This window comes from Mustela nigripes, chromosome X (genome assembly GCF_022355385.1).
Source record: "Mustela nigripes isolate SB6536 chromosome X, MUSNIG.SB6536, whole genome shotgun sequence".
Lineage (NCBI taxonomy): Eukaryota > Metazoa > Chordata > Mammalia > Carnivora > Mustelidae > Mustela > Mustela nigripes.
The window spans coordinates 18572958-18600809 of NC_081575.1; the positions used below are offsets into that span (position 1 = coordinate 18572958).

Sequence of the window (27852 nt, forward strand, 5' to 3'; positions counted from 1 at the left end):
TTGTCTTTCTTCTATACAGCACCCCCATGATGCATCCTCTATGATTTCCAGCGTTTGCTTACTTAGTGTGGAGAAAGAATGTGGATGTTTGCAAAGCATTTTGAGTACAGAATCTTTCCGGTATTTTCTTCCCCCATATTTTACTGCTGTCATATCTAAAGCTAATTTGACAGCACAGTTTGGGGGATTCCCCTCTATTGAGTTTTTGCAAAGTGATGAACTTAGTTTTTATAGAAACAATGCTTGCTTTTAGAAAACAATTTAATGATTCTCTGGGTCCATGCAATTTAATGGTGTGATTACATTAACAAGTAGAATTCTCAAAAATGCTTTCAAGAAAACAATTATTATTGAGCATGGAATTCAACTGATGGGTGCAGAAGTACACAACCTTTAGAGTAGCCTACTGGTCATGGGCTTTCATCATGACATAGGGTCCTGTCAGTGTTTTTTTTTTTTTTAACATTTTTTTAATTTATTTGACACACACAGAGAGAGAGAGATCATAAGTAAGCAGAATTGCAGGCGGAGAGAGAGGGGGAAGCAGACTCCCTGCTGAGCAGAGAGCCCGATGTGGGGCTCGATCCCAGGACCCTGGGATCATGACCTGGTCCGAAGGCAGAGGCTTATCCCACTGAGCCACCCAGGCGCCCCTCCTGTCAGTGTTTTAAAGGGGGAATGTACGGGTGTCTGGCTGGCTCAGTCAGTGGAGCGTGGGACTCTAGATCTCAGGATTGTGGGTTCAAGTCCCATGTTGGGTGTAGAGATTACTTAAAAATAAAAGCTTAAAAATAAGTAAAGAGGGACTGTAAAACATTCTGAGTGCATCACTGAGTGCTCGTTAAAAACGTATCGAGATATTCACAGAGTAAATAGTTAAAATTCCCCTTTAATCTATCCTCCCTCCATTTACTGTGTATCTTTCCAGACTCTCCTATGCATTTATCTATATATGTGCATTGCTTAAGTCGTATGATGTGCTGGGCACTGTACTAAAGGCTTTGATGTGAATTATCTTGTTTAATTCTCACAAGTCTATGGGATAATACTCCTATTATCTCCATTTTACAGATGAGTTAACTGAGGCTCAGAAAGAGTCAGTAATTTGCCCTAGGTCACATAGTGACTAATTTGTTCTTCCTCCTGAAAGAGCTGTCTTACAGATGCATAGGAATCAAGTTAATCGTTTGGCTCCGTCCATTTATTCAGCAAATATTTATTGAACATGCGCTCTTTACCAGGCATTGTACGTACTGCCGGGTATTCAAACACATGGCCTGTGTCTTCAGGTACCTGGAAAAGGCAGGTCAATCTGTGAGCTAAAAGATTTTCCCCAATTCATCCAGTTAGTAAGTGGGTAGAGCAGGATTACAATTCGGGTTTGAGTTAACAAATTGTTATATGACAGGTATAGCTGCCGAAAGGCTGTGGGAGATTGTTTTGTATGGGAAACCACCTTGAATATTTGGAGCCCCCAGAAATCGTTATGAGTAAAACACAGTTTGTAAATTGGAAATTATAGATAGAAGTTCTAAAAAGTTCTAAATTATATATATATATAATATATAAAAATATATATAATAATTATATATATAAGTATTATATCTATAGATATAGCTACAATACTTGAACAACACAAGAGTTACACTGTTGAAAATCCATGCATAACTTTTGACTCCTCCAAAACTTAACTACTAATAGTCTACTGTTGACTAGAAGCTTTACCAATAACACAATGCAGATTTTGTATGTTCTGTGCTGTGTGTGTGTGTGTGTGTGTGCGTATTTATTTTTTTTTTTAAGACAAATGCTGTTCTACTAAAATCAGGGGAGAAGGTTAAACAAGATTCAGGATTGTAGTTCCAATTCCTTGAGTGGGAGGACTGGTAGTAAAGACTTTAGATCGACGAAAGAACTGGGTTAGAATGTTGACAATGTCAGCTTAAAGAAGAACTTGCAATAGAAAAGAGAATCAGAAGTCCAGAAAGGGAAAAAAGAAAAAAGTCTTGAAAAGTTGCGTGTAAAGAGTTATTATGAGAAAAATAATCGCAACGTAAAAATCACAGAATTGGATTGTAACGGTTAAACAATATTAAAGTCTGCACGCTGAGACAGAACCAAGAGCTTGCCTATTATGCAACACGTTCCACAAGGCTGGCCAATTTCGAAGTACATTATGGAGGGCTGAAGGGAAATGCCTCTCCCGAGGTGGGGGTGGAGAGCCCCAGCCACGTGAGCACTGACCTCCAAATGCATTATTGCCAAAGGCTTTTAGAGCCAGTTGGCAACATGTGCAGGGACAGAAGAATCAGGAGATTATTCTTATAAACATGGTATGGGAATCTCATGGAAGAGAGCAAAAAGGAAGCCTTGACTGGCATCCTTACAAGAGGGCTATATATTCTTTGTGACAGCAGAAACCTTTAAATATACAAACACATGGAATGTGGCAGCCTTGATGGGGAGGATTAAATACTTCAATGGAAAAAAAAAAAGAATCCAAAAATGAGGAGGAGAAAGGAAAATCTTGAGTTTTTTAAATTGTTTGCAAAGAAACTGGAGTCTGTGACGGAATTTGGTCCTCATGACTGAAATGTTTCCTTGGTGTCGGAAAAAGTATTGCTGTCGTATCTCTCTTTAGAAATTCTTCTTCTTCTTTTTTTTCTCATAATAAAAATCCCATGGCAGCTCCTTGTCTGGACGACTTTAAAAATAGGAGCGATTTCATCTGTCTGGAATGGTCTGTGTCAGCATTTGCCCTAGGCAAGGTTGCCACAGAGGCAAAAACTCCCCCTTCCCTCCTCCCTCCCAGACGCCCCCTCCTCCACCGCCCCCCAAGGCCTTTCACGCCCTTGTGTTCCACCCCCAACTCTGTGTGGGCTGACCCCCCTCTCCAGGACCGCAGCTCCAATGTGACCTCGAACATAAAAATCCAAGTGCCCCCCCCCGGGGGGGGGGGGCTCTGTCCAGGTGCTGGGGATGCAGTAGGTGTCGCCCCTGGCGGCCTCTTTGCATTTCAAAATAGGACCCTGGTTAACCCACGTGCCTGTTGAGTCCGTGCAGCTTTGGGGGGTTGAGTCCGTGCAGCTTTGGGGGGTGAAACCAAGCGGAGCGAGGTCCAGGGGAGAAGGAAGGATATTTGGTCACTGGGGGAAGAGAGTGGGGTAGGCCACCTTCCTGGAAGCTATTAAATCCCAGATGTGGTCCCCCTGCTCAGCGTGGCACTGCCTGGAGGGAGACGGTAGGGGGTCGGAGGAGGGTGGCCAGACTCTCTGACCTCTCAAGGTTGCCGTGAGTTCTACGGGTCGGTGATTTCCAGCTACATTTCCCTTCGCCGGGCTTCCTGAGCAGCACCATGGGCACTGCGTGACTTGGCTTTAACTAGGGGTTTTCAGTGGCGTGTCTCTGCAACAGCCACCCTCGGGTTCAGCTCTGATGGAATGGTCTGATGCTCCGCTTAAAGCTGTGCTCCGCTTAAAGAGATTTGCAAAGAGATCTTCAAAGCTCCTGTTCTCAGAGAAACCTGGGAAAGGGGCTCTTTTGTGCTCACAAGTCTGCGGGCTTTAGGGGAGGAAACATGATGTGTGGCGTTATGGGAACGAATTGCTGGGAGATGTGGTGGGAAAGGCTGCAAAGTGAAGTCTGCTCAAGGAGCTCCCATGCGTCACTGGGTCAGTTTCACGTCAGAGCAACAGACATTCAAGAGTCCCTACTAGGTGCCAGGCTCTGAGTTAGACGTGGTGAGTCACAGGAGAAATGAAGCGAGGTCCCTTCTCTGAAGGGACTCAGTCCAATGGGGAAGACACACATCCTGAGTTGAGAGTATCACGTGTGAGGCAAGCGAGGGTGCTTGGGAGCACAGAGGTTGCCCTTGTCTCAACCTGTCGCCGATAGGATCAGGGCAAGTTCTCCAGGCAAGACAGCCTTTAAGCTGAGTAGGAGTAAGCCAAACCGAAGAAAGGTGGGAAGGGCGGTCTGTGGAGAAGGAATGACAGGAGCAAAAGCACGAGGCGCGAAACCACTTGACAGGTGTGGGGAACCTGGGCAAGCGGGCTGCGATTCTTAGAAAGGGGGAGGGGCAAGAGGAGAGGCTGGAGGGGCGGGCAGGGCCAAGGGAGGGAGAGAGGGCCCAGCCTCCCGATGGAGAGCCTAGACTGTAAACTGAGGGGAGCCACAGAAGGATTTTTAAGCAGGTCAGATTTGCTTCTTGACTAAACTGTCTGTCAGTTTGGGGGAAATCATTCAAATTGCCCGTGGGATGAATTGATTAAAGAATTCCACTGAAAGGGTAACACTGCCAACATAGTTCAATGCAAGGCTCTCTTTTTCCAAGAGGGTTTGTGATGAGTCTGGGGCTTTTTGGAGGGGGGGGGGGGGCTAAAACAAGCTACAGGTAGATGCATGTATTTATCCGTAAAACTTCGCGGTTTGAGAGGATGCAGGACGGCTGAAGGGTGCTTAGAGGAAACGGTGTCTGCCAAGAGGTGGGTGGCTTCCACCCCTTCTTCCACGTGGCCTGACAATCTCGGGTTAGGAACACAGACTGTGCTATGATCTCTCTGTTTTGTTTAGCAAAAGTCATCCGGGAAGGCGCTGTTTAACCTGAGTTGCAGCCACCTAAATCTCGCTGAAAAGGAGTATTTCGGATTAGAATTCTGTAGCCATTCTGGAAATAATGTAAGTTGGTTTCATTACAGGGTTTTTTTTGTGTGTAGCCTCTAAAACGCTGTTTGCGGCTAGGGATGTAGGGCTCAAATCGGATTGAAAGTATGAAAAAGCGTTTGAACCCTTGCAAAGTGCCTGGATTTAATAATGAAGTTTCCCCTCCTCCCTCCTTGCCTATCTAAAATCACCTCAGTTTCCCAAACTTTTCTCCCCTCTACTCCTCTTTCGTCACCCGGAGAACTAGAAGCTCTGCTTTATCGGTTCTGATTTCCCAGAGGCTGGACCTCAGCCTCTACCAGGAAGACTCCTAACTCACCAGTGAGGGTTCAGTGAATTCTTCACTCCTCTCTCAGCTCCCTGCTTTCTCTGTAAGTTCTTCCTCCTGTGTCCTGCCTTGGCATATCTGTTATCTGGCACCTTCCCAGAAAGGCTCATTAGATCGATTAAGCTGGCATTTGGGGGATATAGGATTCAAATGCAGAGCCAAATGCCTTCATTAGTCTTTGTAGTAACTAATGAGCCTTGGATGTGACACCTTTGTCACCCTACTTAGGCAAGGGAGCAGTGATTCAAATGTCAACAACAAAGAATTTATAGATCAACAACGTTCACTGTCACTGGAAAAATACAAGGGGGCTAACTGAGTGTGGTGGAGATACGTCAGCTCTTTGACACGGCTGTTTCTAACTTTCTTTAGAAGGGGGCCAAAATAGTTTGGTATTTGATTATTTTGTGCTGACTTCTGTTTGTTACCAAAAAAAAAAGAGACAAAGAAAAAAAAAAAAGCTGTACTCAATGCCATGTTCTACCAATTTCTTTTCATTACTCTTATCACAGGTCTGGTTGGAACTGCTGAAGCCAATTACAAAGCAAGTGAAAAGTAAGTATGGGAAATCACCGAAGGCATCTAATTCCCAGTTACAGCTTGAAAATGTTTCAGTGACACCATGCTTCCTCACCAAATATAAGCGGAGAAAAGGGCTTCGAAGCATCGTGTTAATCCTTCACAAGTCCAGTGAATTTAGCAATTTAAAAAATCACTGTAATGTTGTCCGAGATGGAAGAAAAAATCATGCTGCTGGATCTTTGGGGAGATTGGAAGAATGCTGGTAATGACAGCATCCTGGGGATTGGCTCAGATCTTGGGAGCATCCTTGACGTTCCCAGGGAGGGAAGAATTTCCTCTGGCCTTCAAGGTCCTTCTAGTCAGACTAAGAATCAAATTGACACAAGACAGATAAACAGGGGAAATTCAAATTTAATCTCATACATAGGGGGAGGCCACACAGACCTGGAAATTAAAAGACAGTCAGACATCCTGAGCAAAGAAAGCAATTCGCAGGGAAAAGGGAGAAGTAAATGTTTGGTAGACAAATGTTTGCTGGGCCACTCAGAAACAATGGAACAGGAGGACTTTGATCAAACAGACCTTGGGAGGTCCCTCCCTGTCTACCACACCTAGTTCATATTATAATGTAGTTATCTAAGGTGATAGCTCTCTTCCTGGTACAGGCTCTCCTTTGCAATGTAGGTTTAGCCTGTTGGGGTTGGGCGGTGAAGAGCGTTTCCTGAACTGTCTGGGTTTTGATTGCTTTTAATTCAGAATACTCTTTTTAGAAAAGATTTTATTTATTTGAGAAAGAGAGAGAGAGAGAATGAGCAGGGGGAGAAGCAGAGGAAAAGGGACAAGAGGACTGACACCAGGCTCGATCCCAGGATCCCAAGATCATGACCTGAGCCAAAGACAGACCCTTCACTGACTGAGCCACCCAGGTGCTCCTTAATGCAACATAATCTTAATTCCCAACTGGCCCATTTTAGGCAATCTGACCTTGCTACTTATAATGCCATTCACGCTCGGCCTGAAGATGTTTTAGTTTTATCATGTTACAGACATTGTCCATTTGTTTCAGTTCACATTCGAGTGCCCGCAGTGTACGAAATCTCCCCCCCCACCCCCGCCCCTTTTTTCAGCACCTAGTGCGGCGGTTCTGAGATTCCAGTGGGGAGTAGGAGCACTTGTTCTAATGCAGATTCCCGGGCCTCATTCCCGGGTTGGGGGGCCAGCAACCTGCGTGTTAAATTCCACAGGTGTTTCTGACACAGGGGGGTTTCAGTGAACACTTTTGAGAAATGCTGTCATATGGTGTCCCCTGGCTCACCTGCCCTCTCCATGTTGGTTCTGTCTATTCCCACCGCATTGTAATCATCTGTCACATTACTCCAACCGCTTCCTAACTGGCTGTCCTGATCCGTCACCTACCCTACTTCCCAAGGGAACTACTGCAGATACAAAGGTGACCACATCACGCTCTGGCTCAACAGGCTTCTGTGGCTCCGTATTGCCCTTAGAATGGAGTCCAAACTTGTTCGCCTGAGCCACGAAGAGCTCCTGCCGGTCTAGTTTTCCCTCTGCCACTGACCCCTTCGAATGCCTACCTCTCCTGTCTGTGGCAAAACTAACTTCAGGTGTAGGGCCCTCAGAGAAAAGAAAACATGTCCACCTAAATTGGAATTTCAAATTAAGAAAGAAAGTTTCTCGGTGTAAGTATGTCCTTGTGTTATGATTGTTTATCTCCAATTTCGATCTAACCGGAGCCCTCTGTCCTCCCTCTCGTGCTTGCTCGGTGCTCTGTGCTCTCAACCGTCCGCCGTTCGCCAGGCTGCCTCTTCTGAGGGCTTAATTGCCTTTCTATTCCCGGTGCCTGTGCCCGCTTAGTACAATGCCTGACCTGTAATAGGCATTTGACAAATATTTGCTGAACGAATGGTGTTAATGGTGTATGGAAGTGTTTGCTTTTGATGCAAAGAGTTTCTTTTATTTTCTTTTCAAACCCGAGCAGGAGTGAAGGCAAGTTGATGTGTTTTCTTAAAGCAGATTTTAAGCAACAAAGAAGCAGCATCCATCCACTTCTAGTTCCCCTTATAAGATGCTTGATGCCAGATGATAATCACCTGCTTCTAAAGCTGAGCTCTTCTCTCAGCCGGGAATGCAGAAACCCAAGGGGCAAGTGGTGTATATCTTTTTAAATGGGACACTTCTTAGAGGACCCATTAGGGCTCCGGAAAGAGGCGCCAACTTTACAGAAAGAAACTCAGAGGGAAAGAGGGTAGAAAGAGGGCTGCAGGAGAACTTTCCCGATTGCTAGCCACATGAAGACGCAATCCAGAGATAGCACCATATTAGAAAAGTGGAAAATTGAAATTTAGAAGAGAAGTCTGAGGGAGGGAGTGATGGGGCGTGGGTGCAGAAAGGACAGGGGGAAGCATATCTGTGTGTGTGTGTGTGTGTGTGTGTGTGTGTGTGTGTGTGTGTGTAAAAACCTGTAACTATTGTGATGGACATTTAAATAAAACTTATGGAGATATTGTGTTTTAAGATCCTAAGGAGGTTGTTTTCAAATTTATGGTGAAATTTTTCCCAGTGGACCCCGGACATCTTCGAGAAGAGCTTACAAGGTAGAGTAAATTCCCTGTGTGTCTGCTGCATGCTGTTACTTAAGAATTGTTATTCTCCATTTATCAGAGAACGGGCTTCCAGACTTCTTTGGAAAGCTTGGCTCTCACTCTCTCTGGGAGATCGTGAGGAGCTGGAGAGAAGGTGGGCCTAGCTGGTCCCCAAAGCGTTAATTTTGCAAAGAGTGGGGACCTCAGGGAGAAGGAAGGGTGGCATTCTAGCAGGGTAGCCGGCCTGGGTGCCCACTTGGGGGTTCTGCCATTAATTGCTACAACAATAAGAGCACTCGCCTTCAGTGCATCTGTGTTACGGTCAGAGGGCAGCTTGATGGCACAAGTGTGATACCAGCTAATTTCCGTAGATGTTGAAAACCGTGTGTGTATGTGTGTGTGTGTGTGTGTGTGTGTGTGTGCGCGCGCACGCACGTGCGTGCACATGCGCGTGCATCCCATAGGTAGAGAGTGATGATGACGTGTACTTATAAAAAATTTAAAAAGTAAAAAAATTAAAAGTCTAAAAAATGATTTAAATAAATTATTTATCATATATAATATAAATCATTGATAATTTTATTATAATTCTTTAATAATTATAAATTATTCATTGTTTTATATCATTTTAACAACCATTTATAATTATACATTATTCATAATTTTCGATAGGTAAAATATTTTATACTCATAAAAATAAAAAAGTTAAAAAGTCACCAGTATAAAACAGTTTTTAAAAGTATATTTATCCTTACATACAATGCCCTTCATTATTACAACGTAACCCTGTTTCTCCAAAAATGCACTGTCAACCTAACGCTCTTCCAAACCTGAATGTGCTTGCTAGACTCTAGAATCTTCCCCTACAAGGGATGCATGTTATCATCTAGCCCAACCCTCCTGGTTTATAGAGGAGGAGAAAGTTCCGGGAGTTAGAGTGACTTGGCTGGGCCTTCCGCACCCCCACTCCCCCCACCCCCACCCACCACACGGATCGCCCCTTCTGCACAGGGGCCCTAGTTTTCTGAGGGGTCTCTGCAGACGTCACCTTTCACAAGTCTGTCACTGGCTCGCCCCTCGCCCCACATGTGTGAGTTGTAGGCCACTTTCCCAGATAACCCGATATCTTGGTATCTGTATCGGTTTGCACTAGCTAACCCATTTGAGTCTCAAATTATGACCAATTTTAATGGAGATAAACTTTCTCCCCCGGCCGCCAAAAAAAAAAAAAAAGGAATGAGAAAATCAATGTGATGATAAATGATTCATCAGCTGTTCAGAGTGAGGATTTGGTATTTGTAGCAGGCAGCTGCCCTCTTAATAGCGAGGAACGTGTCAAATGACAAGAAGTTTCCTTTCTCGCTTGCTAGGAGCAAAATGAGATTCTCTTTCCCTTTAGCAATTGAGGCTTATTATTCTCATTCACATCTATATTTGAAAGCAGGCAATGGCAAAGGTTAGACTTCCTTTATTCTTTCCTTGGTGGTCCATTGAAGATACTTAACCATAGCTGACTTCACAAAGATGCCTCATTTGGGGCCAATCTGTGAGTTTCTGAGAGTGGTCTGCAAATATAAATTTTCTATTTGAGTCATTTTTAGCCCATTAGAGGAGCTCATAATTTGAAGGATTATAATGATGAGTGCGTTTAAAATTGAATAATCACCTACTAATTTTGCCTGTTTTTCTATCACCTGCAATTAATTTTGATTTACCACATTGTTTTCAAGGCTTAATTGATTTAAATTAAAAAGTCCAGATAAAAATGTTATTTAGAAAGGCTCATCTTATATTGGGAAATGCCCACAGTAGATACTCATGAATGCTGGATACCTACCCGTACTTGCTGGGTCCCTGACGAGCCTTCGGTGAGCAAAAGGGCAGTGTGGCTTCATTCCATTCAGAACATTGGCATTTCCTACCTGCCCCGTGGCAAGTGCTGGGCTAGGCTCTGAGGATACAGAAAAAGTGGTACAGGTGAAGCCCAGCCTCACGTCCTTGATTTCCACAACACAATCTTTTGGGTAGGAGGAGACCTCAACTCAGTGGGTGACCTGACATCTGGCCGCAGTTTTGCTATCTTTGGGCAAAATCACCTTGCTTAAAATCCCTTCACCTCTGCCCTTCTATAATTGTAAAATGGGTCTGATCGATCCTGCCCCACCAACCTAAGCTGTTTGATAGAGAGGGCTTGATAAGCATTTGCTAAACAGAGCGGCCCGAGCCAGCTTTGTATTGCTGAATCTCCCTTTCTCTCGGCCTGGGTCTGTGGCTTTGCTCCGTGGCAGAAACCACGAGAGGATGATTGGCCAACTCCCCCAGGCTGGCACAAGGATTTAGCCGGGGTGAGGGAGGCCTGCCAAAATGCTGCACCAGACCTCTGCCTTAGTCACCCTCCCAAAAAGGCATCTCACTGTCTTGGGGTCGCCGTTTCTTTCTTGAAACATCTTGGATCGGGGAGAAAGGAAATAATTCTCTCTTGTTCCTGTTTCTTTCTCAAGAGTTTTTCCCCCAACTTCTTTTCAGGTATCTTTTTACTCTTCAGATAAAGAAGGATTTGGCTCTAGGAAGGCTTCCATGCAGTGAGAACTGTACTGCGTTGATGGTATCTCACATCCTACAGTGTAAGTAGCAGACGGCGGCTTCGGGGCGAGAGCCAAGCAAGGGAGCCGAGCACCCTCCCTGTGCCCATCCTGTGGTAGGACTTACAGAGGAGAGAAAGCCTGCATAAAGTGTCCGGAACCCGCATGGACCAGTACAAAGAGGCTGACCATTATAGCCACTCAGCTTTGAATTCCAGATCCAGTCCCTGCTATGTTCTAGCTGTTGTAGGCTTGGGTGAAGTCCCCTCACCTGTCTGTGCCTCAGTTTCCTAGTCTTTACAATAGTGACAAGAGGTGCTTCTCATAGAGTGGTTATGTAGATTATAAAAGTCAATGCGGGTTTTCTTCCATCATGGTGTAACCTCCACCCTCACCAACCCCCACCCCCCACCCCCACCTGGGGCTTGCTGTCCAGGAGCTGGGCTGGACTCATCTGTCCAGGCATGGATTTTGCCAGGCAAGCTCCACCTCCTCTGCTTGCCCCGGGATACATTTCTGGTATGTGCTTTCTGTAGCACACCATCATGTTTGATGGGATTTCTGCATTGCTCTTTATCCTGAGTCTGGGGAACCAAGCACAGAATACAGCAAGTAAAAGAGGCTAAAAGGAAAAAAGGCCCCAGGGGTCTACTAGGGTCCCCCATTTGCTGGCAGCCAAGTAGCTGGACTAGGCTGAATAATGAAGGCAGGGAGAAGGAGACCCGGGGAACCGCGGGGGCCTGCTTGGGAGGGGGTAAAGCAAGGCAAGCCAGTCTTCTCCTGCGCCCCTAACAGCGGGGTCGAGGCGGCTGGAGACAGTATTTCATCTCCTATGGCCAGTGGACTCTCTCCCTTTTCTAGAGAGGCCTTCCAAGAACAGGCTGTTCTTTACCACTTTTGCGGAATCGTAACATCATTTTTTGGCTTGTTTTACAAGTTCGGTGTTGACCTCTGTCCCTGACCATTCTGACAGGCCAGAGCTGGTCGATTTCTGATTTCACTGGGAGCACCAGGATGAAGTGCTTGGAGAGAGACATTGTCTAAATCGGTGTTTATCTCAGGGATGCCTGCCTGGGATAGGTGACCACAGCCCCAGGGTATCAGGAATGCAGTGGGCAGTGAGAACAATAGTAATCAGGAAAGGCTTCTGGAGGAGGTGGCTTTTGTGCTGGACCTTAAAGGAGCGCATAGGTAGTGATAGGCAGAGACACAGCTCAGGTATAGGTCAAGCACAGGGTCTGTTTAGGGGAAGTAACAGAGAACTACAAGTTGTATGGGTGGGCTTAGAATGCTCGGCTGGTGGGGTGGGGTGTGGGGTAAGGCGCATAGACAAAACAATGTTGGAAGACTTCTCCTTTTTCATTATCAGCCTGTTAATGACTGGGGCTCCCCCGCAGCCTCTCATGGCTGTGGGGGAGCCCCATTTCAATTTTAATAGCTGAGCATTATGGATTTGGGCATTCCCTAGTGGCCATTTGAGGCATAGCACTGAGGACTTTTGCTTTTCTAGAGAATACTTTGTCAATACAAGTTCTTTCCATAGGGAAAAATCTAAAGTTTCAGTGAGTCCCAATCCTCCCAGTGCAAGTCACTGGAAGCTAGGGCAGTGTGCAGAACATCAGCAGGTGGCTCGTTCTTTTGCCCATTTAGTCATTCATCTGATATTTACATCATAGGCACTCCAGAATCTCCACATGCTGACCTCATCTGCCTAAGTCTCTCTTACACATCCCTTTTATGAACGCTCTTAGTAACTTCTTTGTCATTCATTCAACAAAAACTTATTGAGTGCCTACCACATGGCAGGTGCTGTTATAGGCACGGGGAACTGGGCAGTGAGCTGGACAAACACAAAGCCTTGCTCTCATGGAGCTCACCTTTTGGCAGGGAAGGACAATCAGACAACCTAAATGAGGAAATATAGCATGTATGTTAGAAAGTTGTAAGTGCATCGGGGAAAAATCACATATGGGAGGAAGATGGGGAATCCAGGGAGTGGATACTCAATTTTTCAATAGAGTAGTCAGGGTAGGCTTCACTGTGAACATGACAGGTGAACAAAGATTTGGAGGAGGTGAGAGGGCAAGCTTTACAGAAATCTGCTGGAAGGTCGTTCCAGGCGGGGATAACATCCTGTGCAAAGGGCCCGAGGTGAGAATGTGCCAGGAGTGTTCAGAAACATTTAAGCAGACTTTGTGGCTGGCTGGAGCTGGGGGAAAAGTAATCATGGAGGGCCTTAAAAACCTACTAAAGAACTAGAACATTACGTGAGATGGGAAACCATTGATGCATGTTAAGCAGAGGAATGAGATTATTAGAATTAGGTTTTAACGGGAACTTGTTGGCTGCCGGGGTGAAAACCTTATTCTGGAATGGTGGAAGTAGGGAGAACAGAGAAGAGGCTGTAGCAGTAGAGAGAGATGATGGTACTTTGGGCCAGCGTGGTAACAGTGAATATGCTCATAACATTTGCTACCTTCTTGTACTGCTGATATTTACTCATGTGAGTTTCATAGGTCTCTTCCTAGATTGTCATAGTCTTGCATGGAGTGAAAAACTAGCAGTCTTATGTGTTCTTGTGTTTTCCAAGGGTCAACATAGGGTCAGGGTCATGTGCTTAATAAATAGTAGGGTTGGGTGTGTGTGTGTGTGTGTGTGTGTGTGTGTGTGTGTGTAATTTATTTTTTAAAGGTTTTACTTATTTAATTGAGAGAGAGAGCAGGAGAGCATGAGTGGGGGGAGGGGCAGAGGAAGAAGGAGAAGCAGACTCCCCACTCAGTGGGGAGCTTGATTTCAGGACCCTGAGTTCATGACCTAGGCCAAAATCAAAAGTTGGACACTCAACTGACTGTGCCACTCGGGCACCCCCTCTAATTTATTTTTAAAAACAGCTCTATTGAAGTATAATTTACTTATCATAAAACTCACCCTTTTAAAGGCTACAACTAAACAGTTTTTAATAAATTTACAAAGCTGTGCAACCATGGCCACAGTCCATCATGCTGAGAGACCTTGTTTCCACACTCAGCCCCAGTAACCACTAATTTACTTTCTGTTTCTATAGATTTGCCCTTTCTAGACATTTCACTCAGAATGATAGAATATGTGATCTTCTGCATCTATGTGTCTTTGTTTCACTCAGTATAATATTTTTGAAATTCATGTATGTTACACCATGAATCACAGCTATTTCTTCCTTTCTTTTGCTGAGTCGTATTCCATTTTATGGACATACCACATATTGTTCATCTCTGTACTTGGCTGTGGACATTTGGATTGTTTCCAGCTTAGCTAATATGAATAATGTTATGGACATTCGTGTGCAAGTCTTTGTTTGGGCACGTTCTCATATCTTTTGAATAGATTCCCAGGAGGGTAATTGCCTCATCTTAAGGTAAATTTATGTTAAAAATGGTAAGAAACTACCAAACTGTTTTCCAAATTCTAACAATAAAACCAGAAATGTATCACATTTCTAACATGCCACATCTTCACCAGTAGTTGGTATTATCTGAGTTTTGGAGTGTGTGTGTGTGTGTGTGTGTGTGTGTGTGTGTGTGGTGTTTATTTGGTTGTGGCCATTCTAATGGATATGAAGAGCTATCTCACTGCAATTATACTTTGCATTTTCCTAGTGAGTAACGATGTGGAGCACCTTCTCATCTGTTTATTAACAGTCCCTTTTTGTTGGCAAAATGCCTTTCAGATCTTCTGCCCATTTTAAAATGGATTGTTGTCCTCTTATTGAATTTTGAGAGATTTTTATATACTCTGTTTTAAGTTTGCTTATTCTTGTAAATAATCTCTATGTGGGGCCTAGACTCATGACCCTGAGATCAAGAGTTGCATGCTTTCCCAACTGAGCCAGCCAGGGGCCCCAGATTTTTATATATTCTGATTAAAAATCATTTGTGAAATATGTAATTTGAAAAATTTTTACCCCAGCTTGGTGACCTAACTTTCCGTTTCTTAATCCTGGTTTTTGGAGTGGAACAGATTTTAATTTTGCCAGAATTCCCCTTTCTCAATATGTTTTAGTGGATCGTGCTTTTAGTGTACCTAAAAACTCTTTGCCTAACCTAAGGTCACAAAGATTTTCCTGTTTTCTTCTAGAGCCTTTGCAGGTTTACCTCTTAGGTCTAGTTATATGATGTTTTGAGTTATTTTATTTTTTTTTTGTCTGCTTGTATGGTGTATGTTGTGAAGTGGGGATCCAACTTCTTTTTTTCGTGTGGTTGTCCATTTTCCCCCATTTGTTGAAAAGACTATCATTTCCCCCATTAAATTGTCTTGGTGTCTTTATAAAAAACCAATTGACCATTAATGTAAAGGTTTATTTCTGGATTCCTAACAATATTCCATTGATCTATATGTCCTTATGCTATTATTATACTGTCTTATTTATTGTAGCTTTGGATTGAGTTTTGAAATAGGGAAGTGTATATCTTCCAACTTTGTTCTTCTTTTTCAAAATTGTTCTGGTTATTTTGCATCCATGTGTTTCCATGTTAAGATTATCTATCAATTTCTATCAATTAATCTATCAATTAAGATCATCTATCAATTTCTATTTAAAAATGTGGTGGGAATTGCATTGAATTTAAAGATCAATTTTGGTAGAATTACCACCTTAATTATATTGAGTCTTATAATGCATGAACCCGAAATGTCTCTCCATTTATACAATCTGTTAAAAATTTAAAAATGTTTTGTAATCATCAGTATACAAGCCTTATACATCTTTTTATTAAACTTATTCCTGAGCACTTTATTTTTTAGATGCTACTGGAAATGGAAATTTTTTAGTTTCATTTTTGGATTGTTCATTGCTAGTGTATGCACATACAAGTCCTTTTTGTATATTGATCTATTTTGCTAACTTGATGAACTCCTATATTCTAGACGTTTTTTGTGGATTCCCCAGAATTTTCCACACACATGACTGTGTTGACTGCAAGTAAAGACAGTTTTATCTCTTCCTTTTCAGTGCAAATTATTGATATTTTTTCTTGCTTATTAATTGGATTGACTAGAACCACCAGTACAATGGTGGATAGAAGTGGCAAGAAGAGATGTTTTTGTCTTATTTCTGGTCATAAGAGAAAGCATTCAGTTTCTCACCATTTAGTAGGATTATGATGTTAGCTGTAGGTTTTTCATAGATAACCTTTATCAGTTTGAAGAAGTTCCGTTCTATTCTGTATTTCCTGGATTTTAAAAAATTTTTTATTATTATCTTTTTCTTGAAAGAGCAAGAGAAAGAAAGAGAGCAGGAGCATGGGTGAGGGGCAGAGAGAGGGAGAGGGAAAGGCAGAATCTTAAACAGGCTCCGGGTCCAGTATGGAGTTGGATACTGGGCTTGATCCCACAACGCTGAAATCTTGACCGGAGCTGAAATCAAGAATCAAATGTTTACTAGTATTTTGTTGAGGATTTTTGCCTCTGTATTCATGAGGTATATTGATCCGTCGTTTCCTTATGATGACTTTGTCTGGTTTGGGTATCAGAGTAATACAGCCCTCATAGAATGAATTAGTAAGTATTTTTTCTATTTTGGGGAAGAGTTTGTGAAGAATTGGTCTTCATATCTTCTTTGAATATTTGATAGAATGAATCAGTGAAATCATATGGGCCTGATTGTGTTTTAATGAGATTTGTACATTTATCAATTTTGGCAAAAAGTAAATTAAAAAGCCACTGATATGGCCTTTTTAAAAAGAACTTGTTTATGAGGATTTTTATGTAATGCGACTTATATACATACATACCTCATCTGTCATGAGCATATTGGTGAACATGTCATCTGTCTAAAATGTAATACAAGGGTGCCTGGGTGGCTCAATTGTTAAGCCTCTGCCTTCCGTTCAGGTCATGATCCCAGGGTCCTGGGATCGAGCCCCGCATCAGGCTCCCTGCTCAGCGGGAAGCCTGCCTCTCCCTCTCCCACTCCCCCTGCTTGTGTTCTCTCTCTTGCTGTGTGTTTCTCTCTGTCAAATAAATAAATAAAATCTTTTAAAGAAATGTAATAGAAAAAAAGAGAAAAGAGGAAGTAAGTTTCCAGCCCTCAAAATCAGTGTCCCATATCCATATATTTTAGTCACAGGATTCCATGGAGAATGTATTTACTCTTACAATTCATAAAATGCCAATTGTTTTGGATATCTGTATCTTGGTTAGGAATCCTAATTATGACCAAGGGTGGAAACCTTTTCGGGAGAAGTCAGTAACCAAGAAGTGATTCATACCAATCTGACAGAGAGGGAAAAGGCATAAAAATTATAAGGAAGACCCAGTAATTCAAAAATTGAAAGATTTTGAAGCCATTAACTATAGGAACAGATAATCCTGTATACCTCAATCACCTTTGTAGGCATTGTGCTGTGACAGGTGTTTACAACAATAAGCTAGAGACATCTAGAAATGAGTAGATTATGATCAGGGATAAGCTGCCAGTGATTTGGGAAAGCCAGAATGATTTCCAAAATGATTCATTTACTGGGCATTCTGGATAGCTGGGGTTTTACTCGTTTCGTCCACAGTGATGAAAGGCTGTGGCTGGCTTGCATTTGTACTTGGGATTCAGTCTCCTTTTCTGTTAATGCACAATCGGGGTAGAGTGAGATTAGGGGCCCGTGTGAGTTTGCTAGGGTTGCTATAATAAAACACCAGGAACCAGGTGGCTTAAACAACAGAAATGTCTGGACGCATCCTCACCCGCCCTTTCCTCCAGGTACCAGGTTCCTGGTGTCTCTCTGCAGGGTCAAGTTTGCTCTTCTTCTAAGGACACCAGGTCCAACTCACATAGGGCCCACCCTACTGACTCGTTTTAACTTAATCCTTTCTTTATAGGCCCTATCTCTGAATATAGTCACGTTCTGAGCTATGGGGTTTAGGACTTCCACTTCCGTGGTGGGCAGGGGGTGGGGGCACCCATTCAACCCATAATATGCACTGGTGAGAAGAAAAAGACCAGAAACAGAGTGTGGAAGAAGGAACCAAAGAAATATTCATCTGTGATCCTGGAGCCTTTAAGACACACTGTGCCTATGATTTACTATACTGAGACTTCATGGCAACCCACTGCTTCTGATTTGAAAAAGACCCAGTTATGGGGCACGTGGGTGGCTCAGTTGTTAAGTGTCTGCCTTCAGCTCAGGTCATGATCCCGGGGTCCTGGGACTCAAGCCCTGCGTCGGGCTCTCAGCTCAGAGGGAAGCCTGCTTCTTCCTCTTCCATTCCCCCTGCTTATCTGTCTGTTTCTCTCTCTCTCTCTGTCAAATAAATAAGTAAATAAGTAAGTAAATAAATAAATAAATAAAATCTTTAAAAAAAGGAAAAAGACCCAGTTAATTCCCCCCCCCCATCCTAAAACATAAATACATATAAAGCATGGAGTAGGGGGCCTAGGGCTGCAAAGAAAAGGCTGTTGGCGTGGTTGGAGGGTCTGCTGAGTGCTCCGTTGCTAAAGCCCCCAATGCTAATGTGAAAAATGTCACTTCTCCATCATGCAGCAGAACTGGGAGACTTTCATGAAGAAACAGACAAGAAACACCTGGCACAAACCCGCTACTTACCGAACCAGGACTGTTTAGAGAGCAAGATTGTGCACTTTCATCAGAAGCACGTGTGAGTCCTTCAACCAGTACCCACTTCTACCAGCAGGGAATGGGACAGCTGGGGTCAGCCTCTTAAAAGCAAGTCCTTGGGGCGCCTGGGTGGCTCAGTGGGTTAAGCGTCTGCCTTCGGCTCAGGTCATGATCTCGGGGTCCTGGGATCGAGTCCCACATCGGGCTCTCTGCTTGGCAGGGAGCCTGCTTCCCTCTCTCACTCTCTCTCTGCCTGCCTCTCTGCCTACTTGTGATCTCGGTCTGTCGAGTGGATAAATGAAGTCTTAAAAAAAAAAAAAAAAAAAAAAAAAAAGGAAGTCCTTAAGTCAGAGAAGCTCCGGGCTCAAGAAAACACTGAGCTCCTCCAGGATCCCTTAGGGAGGAGGTGGCATTCTTGCTGCATTTATTAAGCTCATAAATTCTTTCCCTTTGCAGTGGCAGGAGCCCCGCGGAATCTGACATCCTGCTACTGGATGTAGCGAGGAAGCTGGATATGTACGGCATCAGGCCTCACCCTGCCAGCGACGGCGAAGGCACGCAGATCCACCTGGCTGTTGCTCACATGGGAGTACTGGTGTTACGGGTAACAACCATTTCATTCCAAGTCCTGCGGCTTTGGGGGTTATCTTGGCTCCAACTTGGGTGACCTTGCCCCTCAGTCTTACCACCAGCCAGGAAGGGAGGGGATGCTTATGAGTGTCCCGTGTCCAGATTCTTGCCTGCCTGGGCTTTGTCTCCATTTGTGGTCTCTGACGGACTGATTTGACTCTGAGGATCATTGGATCGGGCCGGCGTGGCGGAGAAAGTCAAGAGACCCTTTGGAACTCTTAGACCCTACATATGAATATGGATTTTGGCATCCTAAAAGCTTTGGCTGTGACACTAAGTACACCCACCTTGTCCAGACCCACCAGAAACAACCCAAAGAGACCCAATGAGAGATCCGAAGAAAGTCCCAAACAGGTCAGGTGCAGACTCGGCTAGAAGTTTCTTGGTCTTCTCATGTTTCGGGTTGTAAACTTTGCAGCACGAGAGTCACACAGGTGGGCAAAAGACCCAATGGGTCACAGGAATAAGTGTTCCCCCAGGAAGGAATTTGACCCATTCTACTCTAACTGCCCCCCATTAGTCCTAGCCGTTTCCTACTATGTGGGAGAGAATGGGAAGGGGAGGGGAGCAAGGCCGTCATGTTAGTCGGGAGCTCTTCCAGCCCAAGCACTTCTGTGGACAGTGTGGAATAAAGTAGCCAGTCTATTTTGTCCTACCCCAAATGCAGTCTAAGAATACTTGTGTACCGAGTACTTTGTATGTGTTCGGTATTGCATTATTCTTAAAAAAAAAAAAAAACAGCTTTATTAAGATATACTTTTTCTACAATTCATCTGGTTTAATTGTTCCGTTCAATGGGCTTGAGTATATTTACAGAGTCTGGCGGCAACTATTCCTTCATTCTGTCATCCTTCTGTCGGTGTAGTTACTGTATAGCTAGCCAGTGCTGGATACTAGAGCTGCAGAGGTAAACAGGAGGGATGCTGACAAAGTCTTTCTTTTCTTAAAAGATGTATTGATGTATTTACTTGAGAGAGAGAGAGAGAGAATGTAAGCAGGGGGAGGGGCAGAAGAGAGAATCCTCAAGCAGACTCCCTGCTGAGTGCAGAACCCAACATGGGGCTCAATCCCAGCACCCTGAGATCGTGACCTGAGCCGAAATCAAGATTTCTGGCTGAGCCACGCAGGCGCCCCACGGACCTTGCATTCTAATAGGGGGGAAGACAGACAATGAAGCAAGTAATTTTAAGCAAATGCCATGTATTTGTTTTCGAAGAAGTATGGGGTGCTAAGGTAACGCATGTGAAAAGGGTTTAACATTTGAGCTAAGGGGGCACCTGGCTGGCTCAGCTGGAAGAGCTTATGACTCTTGATCTTGGGGTCATGAGTTCAAGCCTCATGTTGGGTGGAGAGACTACTAAAAATAAGTAAATAAATAAACTTAAAAAAAATTTAAGCCAAGACCCAAGGAAGTTGTCCAGATCAAAGAGATAGGGTTGGCTGGGGCTGGGGGCGGGGTGCGGATTCCAGACAAAGGGCACAAAGACAAAGGCCCCGAGAAGGGGGAAGGACGGCACGGTCAACAAACTAACATTAAGCATGACCTATGGCTCAGGTCATTAAGATTCTCACAATTTGGAGAGACCAGAGTAATAGTGATCAATATCAGTAATCAGTCATAAGTAATCCAAAGCTAATCTATCCTACACACATGAAGCTGCACAACAAGCATACCTAACAAACTAATAAAAGTGGTTATCCATAGAGAATGGACAGATGGGTACAGAGGGACAGATACAGGAATGATGGTGGTGGGAGCGAGACTTCTCGATGTGTATATTTTTTGTATACCTTTGATTTTTGGACCATTTAAACAAACAAACATCAAGCAACTGACCAACCGGCCAACCAACCAACCAACCACCCAAAAGAGCTAAATGGTTTGAGCAGACCAGAAGAGCCCAAGGCATTCAGAGCAGTTAGAAATGGATAGTTACACAGAATATTTTAGAAGGGGGTGCTGGCACACTGGCAAGACAGCTTGACTATGGAGAAGGCAATTCTGGGTAAGGAGAATGACGAGCCCTCTGGGTGGGAAGGCACATAGTTGGATGGAAGGGTGTTTTCTAGGGTCAGTGGGATAGAAGGCTGGATGTTCAGTACAGCTGAGGCAGGACACCCCAGCCAAACATGTTTAGACTTGATGATGCCTGCAGTGAGAAGTTCTGGAACGTATTCGAGTAAATGCAGTGGCCGTTGAATCTGGAAACATAGGAAGGGGGTGCAGTTAGAGAACTGACTGTAGTCATCCCTTCCTCCCGTGGTCTCCCTATCCTGGCTAGAGAACTTTCCCACGTGAACCCCTTCTTGCTTGCATTTCAGAACAGCCTTATGTCCCCCTGGAATACCTTCTTTGCCCACAGCTCCTACCTAGTACAACAGGATCATCCCGTGCAAGAGGCGCGATGGTCCCATGCATGAAGTACGTTTTCTACGAGGTTCTCATTGTTTTCCAAACCAGCTTGTGCTGACATTCACCTTGAAATCTGCCATGCGTGTCATTACAGGGCAATACCAAGATCAATACTTTCAACTGGGCTAAAATTCGCAAGTTGAGTTTTAAGAGAAAGCATTTTCTCATCAAACTTCATGCCAACATCTTGGTAAGTAGTTTCTAATAAATTCTTTTACTTTCTGTTCACTTGGGATTTCTTGGTTGTTTCAGCAAATGGTCTGAATGTGAGTGGTGAAAGCGGAGGGGTGAGGTACTCCCTTTTTTGCCTCTACATAAATAAACCGGAGCATTAGTCATATTTTTACTCGAGGCAAAACACCAAGAAATCCTATTGGCAGTTCAGAATGAGTAAACTAAGTCGGAAAATGGGGTGGCTGAAATGAAAGCCAAGTCTCCTTAAAAACCATGTTTTTCCCCCCAGGGATTTGATAAGTCAAATTCAAGTGACCAGATCTAGGACTACGGACATGTTTAATGGCTGTTACCTGCCCCATTTTATATTTTCGTCTCCTTTCCTTAAACAAAAACAACTGAACACTGAGTACGTGCCAAATAATTGAACACTTATTTGCCAAAGCAGGATGCGGTATGAGGGGGTGGGGTATAGATTAGGCAAAAGCAGCTCTTATTGATCAAGGCTGGATTGTACAGGGTAAGACAAAGGTGCTAGAAAGGAAGCTTTGTGACTCTAAAGGAAATGAACATGTGTATCAGCTCATTTTTTGACTTCCAGAAGATGCTGTAGTATGGCCTTCATTCTCTGGATCTTAGTCTCACACAAAAGTGTTCATTTGAGGAGTTCAGGAGACTGTCTCCAGTGTAAAACTCAGGAAGTGTCCCAGGGCTGCATGTGGGAACCTGGAAAGGAATGAGGGAAGGGGGGAATCAGCAGAAAACAGGGCTTCATGCACACATGCGCAAATGGGGGTCATAAAGTGGGTTGGGGTATGGGGAAAACTTAACCTTTAGGTCTGAAAGGCTAAGCTCCCCTGGAGCAGATGAAGACATGCTAAATGAGCAACACAGAGCATCACAGAACAAGGCAGCATAGGGAGGGCGAAGTGCTTCTAGCTGGTATGTTGGAAAGACTGCTATACATGTAATCATCCTACAAAGCCTACCATCTATAAGGAAATCGCCTCCTCCCCCTCTTTCCTGTTGGTCATTTATAACTTCTTGTCATCTTGAAAGGATGTCCTTTGATGTTCATTTTAACCTAATTTACAACTTCATAAAAATGTTCCTGGCAGAGAAGAGGGGGTAAAAACGCGTTTGAGGTGTGGGGGCTCCAGTGCAAGATTGGCTTCTCAGAGAAGGCTCTGTTTTTGAGCATTGGCCATGTCTTTTCCTCGGAAGGCTGCCAATCGTTTGGTTTTAGTAGGTGTGAAGACTGTAGGGAGCCAGGTGGAAAATCAGAAGCTGCATGGGCCCCTGAACCAATCGTTTGGAAAACATTAGGAATCAAAGTTCTTTGATAGTCTTGAAGGATGTTTGGTTTGATGGAAATTGGTTTACACAGGTGTTGTGCAAGGACACCTTGGAGTTCACCATGGCCAGTCGAGATGCCTGTAAGGCTTTCTGGAAGACCTGTGTGGAGTACCATGCTTTCTTCAGACTTTCCGAAGAGCCCAAATCCAAGCCCAAAACCCTACTGTGCAGCAAGGGTTCCAGTTTCCGCTATAGGTAATGAAATATTGCACATAAGCAAACAGGACACACAGCTTCTTTTCAGTAGCGTGGAAGGCAGTGGGAGGCGTTAAATTCTAGAAGCAATAAAGAATCCCCTTTACTGCTCCTTCTCTGTGTCACACCTGACGTCCATATTTCCTAAGGGGGAGGCCAGAGAAGGGAAGCACCCTAGTCTAGGGGCTAGATCAGAATATTGGCAAAGATGGGGGGGGGGCTTATGCTGTTTAAGAATATGTATTTAATGAATCTATAGTTTTCCTTATATTGCAACTTACGTGCAAGGTATCTGTTTGGTGATGGTTGGGCAAGAAAGGTGGGGAGACAGTCTTGGAGGAGCTCAGGGAGGCCGAACTCCGAGCTATATGGTGGCAGAGGTGGCAGGTGACACTTTGAAGGAATGGAAGCAAGGTCAAAATCAGATCTCATTTTTACACGAATGCACCAGCCTAGGAATTCTTTGGAAGAAGCCTTCAAAACTCTTAGCTAAGATTTAAAACAAAACAAAACAAAACAAAACAAAACAAAACAAAACCCTCTTAACTGAATGTTTCCCATAGGGGATTTTCAAACAGTGGAAGCCCTCCTAGGAATTGAGATCTCAAAAACATAGGTATTTTTTGATGGAATCTTTCCAAAATGTGTTTTTACAAATCCCCACCTTCTTAAACAGATGATACTGGGCATATTTTGCCCTTTTCTTAACTATCAGAGTTATTATAAACATCACTTATGATCCTCTGTGGGCAGCTGTGGTCCAGTGATAGCCACCGGGTCGGGGCAGGGGAGACATGTCAGTCTCTGTACCTCAGTGATAAATGGCTCAGACTTGTTGGGTTTTATTATTTTTCCTGATTTCTTTTTTGGCTCTTGTGTTTCTCCCCGCCGTCAGCTGGCTTTCTTTGCTGGTGTATGTCTGGCTGTTGCAAACGTCTTCTACTATTTAGTTAGCTGTTTTCCTTGTCAGGAATTGGAAAACCAGCTAAATAGCCTTATTAGAAATTGTATATAAATTTGCAGGTAGGGAAAAGGCCTTTATAGGAAAGTCGGTTTGTTTTCAAGGCCAGAATTTTTAACTGTGATATAGTCCTGTTCCGAAGCTTTTAAAAATCTTCTGGGTTCTGAGTAGTTGAGGTTGCTCTAGGCTTGATAGTTGAAAAAGCGGGTAGTTATCATTATTGTGATTGATGGTCAGCCATTCAGGGCATATGTCATTCATGGGGACGCTTGACTTCAATAGTAATTGAAGCTTTGGAGTTTTAGTAGCCTACTGGCTTAGGAGTGGTGTCATTAAAATCTCTCTCTCATTCTTAATCACAGTGGAAGGACCCAACGGCAGCTTTTGGAATATGGAAAGAAAGGGAGATTGACGAGCTTGCCCTTTGAGAGGTACGGGATTTTCTCTCTCTCTCATGTTGATTTGAAGCCGAATGTAGAGATTTCTGTGTATTGTCTGTGTGCCTGCAGACCATTTCAATTCCTTCCCTTTGTGGATTACAGGAAACATTACCCATCTGAGTACCATGAGCGACAGTGCCGGTCCTCACCAGACCTCCTCTCTGATGTGTCAAAACAAGTAAGGTTTCTGAGAATCCCTTCTTCTTTAGATAAATGTACTGCATCTACATGTCAAATGCTTTTAAGAATTGATTCTGCCAGAAACCTCCCGGTGTGTGAAAAGGTGACTCTGAGTAGGCTAGCCTCCTCAGGAGGTCTGTTAGCTCAATCTTTCCAGCCAATAGAAGACCATTTAATAAATTACCACTGGTGTGCACCTTATGGACTGAAAGGATCTGGCACATCTCTAAATTGCAACTTGTATTGCTAACGTCACATAAAATGCGGATCCAAGTGAATTTCTATGGCTTTGAATTTTTTAAACTAAAAGCTCTATTTTTACCTAATGAAAAATTTTAAGGCTTAGAGGAAGCTTTAAGGTCTTGGGTTAATGTTTTAAAGTACCCTTGTCGTGTAATTTTGTCACTTAATTTAAGAACAAAGTGCTATTCTGGAACCGTGAGATGATGGCTTCATTTGAGTTTTATAAGCATTAACCATGTTAATTATTTTTCTTTTGCTCTCCCTAAAAAAAATATATATATATATATATATATATATATATATATATATATATTTCTCACCACCTCTCATGTCTTCATTCAAATCGTAGGCAGTTATTATCTCAAAGGCATCACGGAGGTATAATGCCATCAGAGGGTCTATCAGTGACCCTCTGATGCCATTTGTAGCCCTCCTTCCCAGCATTTTACAGAGAATAGGAAGGAAGCTAGAGCAGAAAGGTCAGGAGATCCACCTCAATTCCCAAGGCAGAGCCAGAACCGGAAAGCAGAACCCCTGGCTCATTTATAAATGAGCTACTAAACCATTCTGCCTGAAGTACCATGCCAGCGGAAGTACCTGGAGAACTCAAGAGGCAAGGAGTGGGATGGCAGTGAGAAAGGAGACTGTCGTGGGTCTTTAGCACAAGGATTGGGATAGGATACAAGGTATTTCCCTTTCTGTATACATTCATCAACTTGGAATAGAACATGGAGTTGAGATGACCTTGTGAAAATACCTTCGTGAAATTCAAGGCCAGTTGAGATCCTTGCCCCACCCCCAAGCAAATGGCTTTTCTCTTCTTTCACCAACGTGTCCTTTCTCTCAAGGTGGAAGATCTGAGACTCGCATACGGCGGTGGGTATTACAGAAATGTGAATGGAGGGCACGCGTCGGAGCCGGTGCTCGACAGTAGGAGGAGGAACTCCGCAGTGGAGGTGACGTTTGCAGCAGAGCTGGAGCGTTCCAAACCAGAGGCGGATCCCACGCTGTTACACCAGTCCCAAAGCAGTTCCTCTTTCCCTTTTATTTATACAGACCCTGTCTTTAGTACTGACCCGGATCCCAGAGACTACTTTGAGGAAAGGAGTCCTCTGAGCTCCTTCCAACCAAGCTGTAAGTTTGCTGACAAGCACATGAGCACATCTTCTGGCCTTGCAAGCAAAGTGAGTCCAGCAAAGCAGCTAACTTACACAGATGTGCCCTATATTCCTTGCACGGGTCAGCAGGTTGATATTATGCCTCCCCAAGTCTTTTTTTATGTGGACAGACCACCCCAGGTGCCCAGACGGTCCCCAGTCATGGCAGAGGAAAGGGAAAGGCCAGACAGCTGTCTAGAGCCCACTGCAATGAAGCCAGCCAAAAGAAGCCCAAGGAATGTCAGAATGAAGAGCTTTCAGCAAGACTTTCAAGAACTCCAAGAAGCTATGGCCAGGACTAGTGGGAGGAGCAACATCAATGTAGATCTTGAAGCGGAAGACCCAAATTTAGAAGATGCATTTGCATACAGCATTCAAGACCAAACCCCCAAGCGATCCCAGAGCCAGTCAGACATGAAAACGATGCGTTTTCCTTTTGGGTCTGAATTTAGACCTTTAGGGCCTTGTCCTACTCTGAGTCGTAAAACTGACCTTTTTACATATATGTTTGCAGAGCAGGAGTTTCCAACAGTTTTAATGGATCAGGGAGCAGCAGAAAGGTACATAGCTAGTGAATCCAGTGATTCGGAATCAGAAATTCTTAAACCAGGCTACTACTCTTTGTATGGCAAAGGAATCAGGTCGCCCATGGCCAGAATCCGCTTGTCTTCTGGTAGTCTACAGCTTGATGAAGAGGATGAAGGTGTTTCTTTCAATACGCCAACTGCTGAAGACAGGACTTTGTTAAAACCATGTAATTACTTTTTAGCTTGAAGGTATGAACTCAGTGAACGTTTCTGGGCCAGTTCCACGTTGTCAACTTGGGTAAAAAATAAGGAACCTCTGCACAAACCATTTTCTTAGTTACCCTTCATTGGTAATGAGGGGATCTGCTATGTTTGGGCACCTAGCTCAGGAAAAGATCCAGCTGCTGCCTCATTCCTCAAGCTCCCCTCTTCAGTTTCCGCTGAAGGGGCTCTAGAACATACCCTCTCCTCATCAGCACTGTGGTGGGGCGAGATGGCTACTGGTCATCTGCATTATACATTTCCCCATAGAGACATCGGTGACTGTCAGCATTGTATGATGTTGACAGTATGGGTTGGCATAGCATTGGCCTCTGATGTCTTTTCGTGATTTGGTAGATTGTGACTGTGTTGGCCATTTAGTTTTTAAGCCATACTGTGACTAAAGGTTCCTGTAAAAATGGTCCTGTTTTATGGTAAAGACTTCAATTTTTTTTTTAACATATGTAAGGGGGAACATGGCCATCCTATACCTCAAGAACAAGATGGTGGCATAGAACCTCCCATCAGATGCATCTGGGACTTGGAAGCATTCTAAACCCTGGAATTTCACGAATCGGTCAATTTCTAAAGCCAGATAGATGCCCAGAAGATATTATGACGTTTGACTTACTACTTCTCTACTCTTAACTATGATATGTAGTGACAGATAAAAGTTTACATGTTGGTTTCTCTACTTTCTCCTGTAAGACTTTATTGTTTTGCCATCTCTTGCATGTATGTAGGCAAGGAAATGAGATGAATGGTATTTTAATAAAGAGTGATGGAAATCCATTTACTAAAAAAATAAATTGCAAGTATGATCTTCATTTTGTTTTAGTCAATTTCAGAAATGGCTGGTTCTGGTCTATTATCAAGGGAAGAGACAGAGAACAAGAAAAAGGAAGGAGACAGGTGAAAATGTAGAGTCAGGGAAGGAGAAGATGTAGAATTGGGGTAGTTGATGAGAAAAAGGATAGTGCTAAAACCAGACTGAGTTCATGAACCAAGATTCATTCTTGAACCATTCAAAATTTC

At 43.8% G+C, this 27852-nt stretch overlaps 1 protein-coding gene across 5 annotated transcripts; it reads left to right on the plus strand.

Moving 5' to 3' along the window:
• The first annotated feature begins 3269 nt into the window (after positions 1-3269).
• Positions 3270-27644, plus strand: FRMD7 (FERM domain containing 7). 5 transcript variants are annotated; one of them, XM_059386288.1, is made up of 12 exons: positions 3270-3671; positions 4573-4677; positions 5503-5545; positions 8046-8124; positions 10639-10736; positions 18206-18320; positions 18737-18884; positions 21418-21513; positions 22885-23048; positions 24372-24440; positions 24552-24627; positions 25721-27644. In XM_059386288.1, exons 1-12 carry the CDS (start codon positions 3660-3662, stop codon positions 26801-26803), a joined length of 2088 nt encoding a protein of 695 aa, XP_059242271.1. In that variant the 5' UTR covers positions 3270-3659; the 3' UTR covers positions 26804-27644. The 5 variants fall into 5 exon arrangements, with proteins under 5 accessions (XP_059242271.1, XP_059242273.1, XP_059242274.1 ...); XM_059386291.1 differs by lacking the exon at positions 3270-3671 and adding an exon at positions 4129-4193; XM_059386287.1 differs by lacking the exon at positions 3270-3671 and adding an exon at positions 4233-4288.
• Positions 27645-27852: the final 208 nt, after the last annotated feature.